General features: G+C 37.2%; 1 protein-coding gene across 2 annotated transcripts; it reads left to right on the top strand.

Moving 5' to 3' along the window:
- The first annotated feature begins 1709 nt into the window (after positions 1-1709).
- Positions 1710-7654, top strand: LOC148844967 (uncharacterized). Of its 2 annotated transcripts, none has more exons than XM_088953823.1 (3): positions 1710-1978; positions 5123-5431; positions 7421-7654. In XM_088953823.1, exons 1-3 carry the CDS (start codon positions 1863-1865, stop codon positions 7491-7493), a joined length of 498 nt encoding a protein of 165 aa, XP_088809949.1. In that variant the 5' UTR covers positions 1710-1862; the 3' UTR covers positions 7494-7654. The 2 variants fall into 2 exon arrangements, with proteins under 2 accessions (XP_088809949.1, XP_088809950.1); XM_088953824.1 differs by having other exon boundaries at positions 7424-7654.
- Positions 7655-10653: the final 2999 nt, after the last annotated feature.

Below are 10653 nucleotides of genomic sequence, written 5' to 3' on the forward strand. Positions count from 1 at the left end.
GGTTTGAATTTTTGTTCATCCCTAACTTTGAGTGCAATTTTTACATCGTTTTTTAATATAATTTTTCTTTTTATTTTAGATGCATTTTTTAAAATTTATGAAAATTTACTTTCAATACATAAATGCATTCTTACCAAACACCAATAAAACTGAAGAGGAGTGCATATATGCACTGAACCAGTATTTGTGGTTCATATAAGCTTATTTGGAGCAGGCACTGAATTTGCATTGAACCAGAGTGCATATAAGTTCTCTAGAACCGGTGATGGTTATTTGGAGAAATGATTTTGCGGTTCATATAAGATTATTTTGGCTTTTTACTGAACACATTGTGCGGCATTTCAGGTTTCTTAACTTATGTAACACCATAAACCATTGCATGAAAGACCTCCCAAATAGACACTCAATTAAGCTAGTTCAGCTTCTTAGAGTCACTTTGGATAAGCTATCAAATCACTTTTGCTACGATACTAACGCAATGTTAGAACCGAAAATGATGGCCTTACATGTAACATATCAAAGGTTTTGATTTCTTTGTTTGAACGCAGTGCTGCGACAATGTCATGGCTAAAATGTTGTTTGTATGTAAGGTGTCTGAAGTGGATAACTCAAAACACGACTCGCTAACAATGGGTTTGGCTCTCTCAAATGGGTACCCTCTCTATCAAATTGGGATCTGTTCCTCACAGTCACATTGGGAACATCTCTCATAAATAATAATATAGAATTATACTGTGAGGTTGGTGTACTCCTCGCGGAGTGCTCCAAACACCAACCTCACCACACTCCCTATTGTACATTGGCAATATCTTCTGAATTTGTGTGTTATTATTCATGAAAGATGTTTCCAGTATACAGTTGGATGTGCTTGTGAGGTTGGTGTGAGATGCAGTGAAGAGTAAATCCCAATTGAATTCATGTAAGTTTATTTTCAACTTTTTCATTTTTTCAAACCAAATATGATGTCACAACATTCTGGCCCCTGGTTTCTCAACTCATATAACACAAATAGGCCTGTTAATGATACCTGAAAATCTGAGGCATAATCAACATTCAATCTAATTATCTCGTATTAGGATAATGTATTTATGTAATTAGATAGGATTTAGATTTTACAATTTGCATCCAATTAATATGTAGTCGAATTTGGATTTGACCCCATTCCATTCCATTAAAATCTGAATCTGACTATATTATACTATTTATTGATTTTAATATATTAATTTTATATAATTATATTTAAAATTATAAAAATATTATATATAAATTTATGTATATAATATATTTAATATATTATATTTGCATTAATTTATTATATATGAAAATTGAAAATTAATTAACTTTTTTATTTTTTTGTATTTTAAAATTTAAAGTTAAATTTGATTAAATCAGAATCCATTAAAACTCGAATATGAGATATTCTTTTCAATAATTAGATCGGATTCGTTTTTTGGAACCCTATCTGAATCCGAACAAATTATAGTCACTGCATGAAAGCCCTCCCAAACATGCAACGAGTTAAGCTGGTTCTGCAGCTTCTGTTGCTTTGAGGTGCTTGATATCTTAGGACTAAGGAGGCTGAGGTGGACGGATCAAAAAATTGATTAACAGCCGCGGTTTTGACACTCCGGATTTTTCACCAGGCTTTCCGTGTAAGGCCCACCTCGGAAAGCCATAAGCCATAAACGGGCGCCCACTCCATCTCCCTCAAGATTCGATTGGTAAGGTCATGTGGTCTGATTTGATCCAGACTTCTAGATCCGACCTGTAATGTGGATATTTGATCCGCATATTTCATCTTATTGACTCCATTTTTAGCCGGCATAGGGGAGAGAGAGAGAGAGAGAGAGAGAGAGAGAGAGATGTCTCTGGTTGATTACGCTTCATCTTCAGAAGACGAGGGAGAAGCCGGAGAACAAGGAGGAGAAGATAATGAAAAGGGCAGCCCTCCGTCTTCGGTTCCAGAGTCTCATAGCCAGTAATTCTCTTTTTTCTTCCTCGCAATTTCTCTTCTTAACTTATAATTCAATTTGCAAAGCGAAGAAGAAAACCAGGATTCTGTTTTTTTCCCTTTCTTTAGGGCTTGCTCTTTGTTTAATTTGCAAAACCCTCCTGTGATCTTTGTGTACTATGCTTCTCGTAACTTGGTATGGCAAATAATTACTTTGTTTACTTAAGCATTTTTTTTTCTTTTTTTTTTTTCCTGCTCAAGCTTCGATTGTTGCCTTTTTTTTTTCTTCATACATTTTGTATGGATTAAAATGTGCCTTGGATAAATTCGCTAAGACTCCATGTAACCGGTAACTGGATTGCTTAATGTTTCTGAAAGTCGGGAGGAATTGGAAGGATTAGAAGCGAATATTGAGTTTCAATTATGTGGGGCTGTTGGAGTTAGGACTTTCTGCTTAACAAATAGTGCCAGTGAAGAAGAATAGGTAACTGGGAACATTATATGAATCAGTCTCTGATGGTTGTGTTATAAGTAGTTCTGGGGATTACATATTTAACTAGAAAAGGGGAATTCCAAGGACTATATCAGTAATACTGTAAGAAAAGAAGATAATATTTGGTTTGAAAAGTATTTGGTTTAGTGTGGAGTTCAGAGCCTTCCACTTCTAAGAAGTACCACCCAACTACATAACGGAGAAACGACTCTCCAACCAGCCAGTTGTTGTGGCTGTACAAAAATCACTATCTTCAGCTAGAGAGCACTGCGTTACTGCACCATGCTGTTGAGGTAGGTGTACTACTTGGAGCACTATCCTGCTGCATTTTCAAGAAAAATGTGTAAAAAATTCTTTGAAACGAATAAAGTTTCTGCTTGCATTCTAGGATGATTTATATATTTCCAGGAAAATACAGGTCAATAATACTGTCTTTCAGAACAATCACAATTTAGTTTCTGAAAGAACTTCATATGAGAAACCAATAAGTAAAGAAATTCATATCAGATGCTGGATTCTTAGTGCCTAGAACCACCTAATTAGGCCTGGTCTCATTCTTGAGCAAGAGGTCCGTGAAAAGCAACATTAACTTCATGTTCCATTTAAAATGTAATGCAGAACCTTGATGTTCAATTCTCTCTCTCTCTCTCTCTCTCTCTCTCTCTCTCTCTCTCCTTTGATAGACAGTATCAACTTTCACAGCAGTAGTCAAATAAGTCACAAGATGGGGAGCCACTAAAATTCCAAGGGTTTTTCCTCTATTAATACCCCTATAAATATAGTTAAAAAATTTCTTTACCAAAAAAGTAAATAAATAAATAAAAAGAAGAGAAAAAGTACTTAAGAAACCTTTTGCATGCTTTTTTATATATGGCAGGATATGATTCAATATCTGTTGACAAAGCTTAGGTAAAGAAGAACAAAATTCCCAATATTATTGTGTCTACAAAATGTATAATACATATTGTGTGAGGACGGCCCTTTTTTGAGGTCCTTCTTTTTGGACAATATAGGGGACCTTTTATTAATACAATCATATTATACTCGTTCTTAAAAAAAATGCATATGGTGATTAGGGGTGGATTCGAACTGAGCTGAGCCGAATACTCGGCTCGCAGGAATAGTATCAGGCTTGAGCTCGATTCGAGCTAGAGACTTGAGCTCAAGCTCGGCTCGGTTCATAGCTCGCAAGTTCGAGCTTGGCATGGCTCGAGCTCGACTATAAGCCAAGTTTTTTTTTTTGAAAAGTAAAAATTACATGCAAGGTTCAAAGTATCCTGTGTATCAGTAGGGGCGTATCGATACTAAAAATCAAGCGCTCAATTTTTTTCTTAGTTTTGTTTTCAAATTTTGATTTTAGAGATGCTTTTTAAGTGTTTTTTATTGAAATAAATGGGGGCCCCGAAACACTTGTAAATAGGTGTATTGGGACCAAAAGATACGATACGATGTGCCCGATATGGGGCATATTGTATTGATACTTTGAACCTTGATTATATGTATATATATATATATATTTTTATTTTTTAGACAAACAATTAAGAATTGTAAAAATTATTTAATATTATACATACATATATATATATATATATATAAATGATTTATTTAATAGTTAATACTATGCTTGCGAGCCTCACGAGCTGAGCTTCATTGGGCTTGAGCTCAGCTCGATTAGCAAACAAGCCTATATATTGGGCTCGATTTTGGCTCAAAGCTTGGTTTAAACTGAGCCGAGCCAAGCTCGAATAGCTCATGAAAGGCTCGGCTCGTGGCCACCCCTAATGGTGATACAGGTGTACATAAGCCCTTCACTCATAGGGAAAATTTCAGCCTCAAGCATTTTCCATATTTCAATAATAAGCCCTTCTTTTGAAGCTTAAATGGCTAATATTTGTTCAATAACTACAAATAAAAGGTGTGATTTAGGGCCGATGTGGGCTAGAGAATTGAACATGTAGCCAGTCCAGATGGTGGGAGAGATTCCCTAAAATATAAGTACAAAATCAGGTATGCCACTTTTCTTGATATGTACAAAATTTAGCCTCTTTCTACAAAATGAATTAAACCACAAAATTGTTGCTCTTCAATATTTGTTGGCCAATCCAAAGATTTCCTAGTTGGGTGAAGTAGGGTGTTTCTCTACATAACACATCCTGTTTCTGTCATGTGGAAAGGTGATGTGGAAAATTCAAACTATTTATTTGGACCCTCAGATTGGACAGTTATCATTCCTCTGGGTCTAGGCCTTAGGCCAAATGCTTCACCTTATATTTGTGGTTTCCTCAAATAATTTTACCTATTTGAGGATGTACAAACAGAACAAACAAGACAGCCCTAGTAAGAGATACCCCACTTAAGGGGGCAAAGTGTTTGCACTATACAAAAGGTTCTATCCACCCCAGATTTAGCCAAATGATCTGCAATTGAGTCAGCTCCCTTGGAATCCATCAAATTTTCCAAACAGAGAAGAAGAAACTTCAGAAATCTCATTGAGAAAGTGGCCCAGTCTCCAAGCTTATTGATATTTCATCATAAGCTTTGGAAGAATTGGAGGTCCCCAGTTTCATGCATTGAAAACCATGGCTTTCATTTTTTACACTCAAAATTTGAGTTGTAGTTTCATTATGTACACTAAAATAAAGGCCTTAATGCTTCACTGAACTTTTTTCTATTTGCAGGGGATTGACATCCTCATCTACTGAGAAGCCAGATAATGCTTTACATGCATCTACACCTTCAATTGAGAAGCTTCCAGATGCTTCACTCCTTCTTAGTTCACCTACTTTCTCATCTCATCAAATAGGTGGCAGTGACCATTCCTCTAGGGTTGCTGCTGCTATGGCACAAAGTGCATCAAGGAAGAGAGAATCAAATGGACCAACTTCCTCTTATCCCCGGAGTAAAATTCCTAGAGGGAACTTACCTCATTCAAGAAGTGTGCCAGATACCATAGGTGGCCTTCTACGCCCACCTCAGCTTAATGGAAGGTTGGTTTTTACTTGTATGAGTTCCTTGAAATGGATTTGGCCAGATTTTACTACCTATAGTCAAATTTCTTATCTTATTCAGTTAATCAGTTTGATAATTTTGCACCATAAAATATGAAAGATAATGTAAAACAGAGAGTAAAAGGCATAGAGGAAGGTAGCTGGGCCAGCTCTTTACAATGAGATGATTTTGGCTTTTTTCTTTGATCATACCGTAAATTCTTTCCATATATTAATAAAGCAAGTTTTCAGTTGGTGATAAAAAAAGTGTTGCACCACAAAAGTAAAAATGGAATTTAAATAGGTGATACATTAGTTGAAAGGGTAGTGATTATACAATAGTGCTCACACACAAATTCTGTTGGAATATAAAAGGGATGAGCCAGGGAGATACTCTGGGCCAAATGTATCCAGATATTTTTGATGAAAAAAACTGTAGGCAAATAGGTGGTTTTGGGGGGTTGCTAAATGTGCTTTCTCAGCCTGTTAGGCACATTCTGGGTATCTAAAAATGCTAGAAGGGTGATTTGTAACATTCTCAACTTGTTTTAACTAGTTGGCTCATTATATTAAAATAAATACGATCAATTGAATATTTATTAAAAACTCTGAACTCTCATATTTTCTGCATCTATTTCTGTTTTATTTTTGATTGTTTTTTTTCCTTTTTGGATTTTTTATTCTCTAAAATCTAATGTAAGATCATATAAACAGACTATGAGGGTCTGTTTGGTCCACAGTCGGATTTGGAATCAAAATCCCTTGGAATCAGAATTGGAATGGTCTATTTCCCATAATCTGTTTGGTTCACACAAGAATTGGAATCAGAATTGGAATTAGCTGGAATGGGATTTCATTCCCAAGGGAGAGGGAGGGTATGGCCATTCCGATTCCAGTTCCAGACCCCTATTCCAGCGAACCAAATGGGCTCTGAATGTTTTAATTGAAGAAAAATTATGTGAAAACCAAATGCACTTGCAAAAGGTGCATGCCTTGTGCACCTCAGTCCAGGCATATGCCTTAGAGTAGGACTCCCTTTTTTGCCGATGTTGTTGAGTTGTTCATTCATCTTCTTAATACAAGCCATTTTACTTTTTTGACATGAAATCATGAAAATCAACAGCACACCAAGCCTTTTATTTTATGTCAGCAAACATTTGATATCATAACATTATCCCTGTATCTTACCATTTAGCGTGTATTATATTAAATCAATACCACACGGAGGCTTTTATTTTATGTCTGTAAACCTTTGATATTGAAACATGATCCCAGTATCTTAGATTACCATGTGTTTTGATGGTTTGACATATTTTTTGGTTAAAATGGTTGACCTTGGCTGCCTGGAGAACTCTTCAGATTTACTAGAATAAAAAAAGAGCATTTTCCCCATGCACTCAGAGTACCACCTAGGATATCCATATTTGGTTTTAAGTTTTAACTTGGGATAGGATAAGGACCTTTTTTTTTCTCATTGTAATAAAATGTCACCCACAATCACCCAGTTAAGCAATGAATTCTAACCCTTTCTCTTGTTCATTTTGCCAAATTGTTTTCATAAAGAATCTCTGACACAGAAAATCGGGCGGTATTTATTTTGTTTGCATTGTATATCGTCTGATTGTGAGAGCCTATGTCATTTTACCTAAACCAGTTATTGGATGCAGTTGTTGGTGATCATCTGCATGATCAATGTCAAAATCATCGATTGAAGAAAATATATTCTGTGATTAACTGGTCCTAGTTTAGTCTTCATACAACAAAATATCCCATCAACAAAGTATAGACAGATACCTAGAAGAAATTCTTTTCAAAGTTAATTGAGGTGTCTTTTGTGTTCATGGGTTTCTAGTTCTTCCATACGTCATTTTGATATTGACTTGTTGCCAGGCTGTCTAGGTAATCTTTTTTATGCATCAATCAGATCACCTTTATCCTCTGGAGGGGATATTCAATGTCTGATGATGTTGGTTGGCTTTTTTTATTTAGCAGGAGCAACATTGTAACTGAAGATATCAGCAAGTTATTTGTAAAAAGACGGTCTGAACCTGCTTCTCACTAGATCTCCATAATCCAGATGCAAGGGCATTTTCTGAGTTGTGATATTTAATGTATCATTTGTTGGTAAAACTTGACAAACATGTTACTAGTTGAAGGGTTTAGCATATGCACAATGTATGAAATATTTCATCCTTTTGTGGCAGCTCATTCAACCTTAGTAAACTGATTTGTTTTGGGAGTCTTTGGCGGTGGAATAGAGGTGAAAATGCTCCCATTTTGCCTCTGGTATCTTTCCATACAGAGCTAGTAGAGACTGTTATGCAAAATATGCAGATACAAGCTTTTGGATTTTATTCTGGTGGTGACATTGTTTTAAAAATAACAATAAATACAACCAAGAGCTAGCCCGTTTGGGAGGACTTCCAGGCAGCATAGCTTCTAAAGCCTGCGGTGTAAGGCGAGGCGCATGCTTGAACAGGTGTGCTGTCACTTTTTTTTTTGGAAGAAAAACTAAGGGTATTGGCTCAGTTTGGAGGTGTACAAGTACAAATTTGTGGAGTGCAAAACCTTGTATTTTGTATGTATTTGCACAGCTCATATTTGTTTTTGTACTCCTACCAAATTTGTAGAGTGCAAAACCTTGCATATGCTAGGGTTTTGGCTAGCTCTCTTTTGTTGTAGGTATATTTGTAATGGATGCTTTTTGAGAACAGTAAAGGACAGGTGATGTGGTGCACTGCTTAAATCTTTTTAATTGTTTTAGAAGTACGATTTTAAAAACCAGGAAGGACTTAAGGAACTTTATTGAGCCACCAACTTCCTTTCTTAGATCTTCTGGTTTATGACATTGATTTAAATTAAAAATTTGTAACACTAATATACCAAAACAACATACTAGCTCAATGCGTAAGTTCGTATATGAATCCCAAATTGATAATGCTCTAGGATTTTTCTTTTTTTTGGGGTCTATTAGACTTTTCTGGTCCATTGATCATCACCAGGGCGGCAAAAAAGAAAGAAGCATTTGCTGGCGGCACCCAAGAACAAAATCAAACAACGTGAATCGATTGGGGGACAGGAGAGAACACATTGGCCAACCTGTTTTTCCAGTGTGTAAGAGGTGGTAACTGAATGGTCTCCATGGTGTCGGAATTCAACAGAAAACAGTTGCTTCTGTTACCCTTCTCTGACATAACCAGCCATTGACGATGAGATGCTCGGCAGAATTTTCGTCGCATCTGAGGGATGTTCTTGACATACTTGCAATTGGGTCGTGATGGGTTGAAAAAGGTGGTTCTTTTGCCCTTCTCGTGAGAAAAAACAAGCCAGGGAGTTGGTGAAGGAAGCCCATCGTCTCTGTTATCGACCATCGCCGTCATGCCCAAAATTGATTTCACAGTGTTAATTAGCTGGTGGAAGGCTGCGTCCTCTACGTACGTAAAGATCTGATCGGTACAATTAAGCTAGGTAATTAAAGAAAACATCACTAGCTAGTAATGAAAGCCAAAACTTAGATGATCGAATATATTTAGATTTACAGGGTAACCGATTTTCTACATGTGGCTGGCCAGTCGTGGTTTCTTGAATCTTGGCAATCGTTGCCCCCACCCCCTCTTCAAGTTGGAGGCTCCAACTTGGAAAGTAATGAAGTAAACAGGTCATGGCCAACAGCTTTAGCGGAGGTATCTGAAGGCTGAAGGGCGCTAGATATGTGAAAGGTGATAATTTTGTCACAATGGATGTGCTCACGAATAAAGTGACAATCAATTTCTATGTTTTATTCTTTTATGAAATATTGGATCTGCAGCAAAACAGACGCATAGGGGCTGGTAAAGATGCATTGAGATCAAGGAGGAGATGCTTCAACCATGAGTTTAGATGTAGCCGTTTCCATGGCGCGATATTCAGCTTCGGCAGAGGATCGAGAGATTGTGTGTTGTTTCTTAGTTTTTCAAGATAACGGAGAATCACCAAGAAGCATTAGATAACCAGTTGTAGAGCGTCTTGTTATTGGGCAATTGGCCCAATCTAAATCACAGTAAGTGTCAAGTTGAAAAGATGATTGAGCAGAAAAAAAGTCCTCAAGAAATTGTGCCCTTGAGGTACCGGACAACTCTGAGAGAAGCATCAAAATATTTGTCATGGGGCTCATGCATGAATTGACTAAGGCAATTGATTGTGAAGCTGAGATTAGGGCGCGCGACAGTCAGATACACCAATCGGCCCACTAATCTGCGGTGCTGAGTTGGGTCAGAGCAGTTGGGACTATTTCGATCAACAAAGTGTTTTTGTTGTTCCATAGGTGTGAGGCATGGACTGTAGTCTAGCATGTATGTGTCACGAAGAAGATCCATAATGTATTTTTGCTGGCTAAGGTATATTCCATCTTGGGTGCGTGAAACTTCAAGTCCCAAACAAAAATTTAAGGACCCGAGATCTTTGATGCCGAACTTGTCATTGATGTATGTTTTGAGGGAGGTTATCATCTATGGATCATTGCCAGTAATGATGACATCATCAACACAGACCAAAACAACCGTCTAAGAAGCATCATTTGAGATGGTAAAAAGGGAGTAATCTGTGGCTGATTGTGTAAAACCAATGGAGGTGAGGGAATGTCTGAATTTTGCAAACCACATGTGGGATGATTGTTTTAGGTCATAGAGGGACTTTTGAAGTTTGCAAACTCTTATGTCGCCTTCTTTAGCAAAGCCTTGAGGAATGGACATATAGACTTCTTCATTAAGATCACCATGTAACAAGGCATTTTTTACATCTAATTGATGAAGGGCCCAACCACGAATTGCCGCCATGACAAGAAGACAATGAATAATAGATAATTTTTCTACTGGAGCAAAGGTGTTGTGGTAGTCAAGACCTTCAATTTTTGTATAACCTTTTGCGACAAGCTGGGATTTGAACCGTTCAATGATTCCATCAGCTTTGTACTTGATACGATATACCCATTTGTTGCCAATGGCATGCTTGCCGGGTGGTAAATCAACAATGGTCCAAGTATCATTCTTTTCTAATGCTTCAATTTCAGCTGCCATGACTTGGCACTATCTAGGATCATGAGCAACTTGATGGTAGGTGGTTAGTTCAGTCTCAAGGGACGCAACATTGGATCTAGATATGGATGGTGGGAGATCACACATGTACTCATTTAGCCATGCTAGTAGCATGGTAGTTCGATGAGGTCAAGTAGTGGAAAGGGTTGG

This window comes from Nelumbo lutea, chromosome 7 (assembly GCF_056320005.1).
Source record: "Nelumbo lutea isolate HS-2025 chromosome 7, American lotus-T2T, whole genome shotgun sequence".
In the NCBI taxonomy this organism is placed as follows: Eukaryota; Viridiplantae; Streptophyta; class Magnoliopsida; order Proteales; family Nelumbonaceae; genus Nelumbo; species Nelumbo lutea.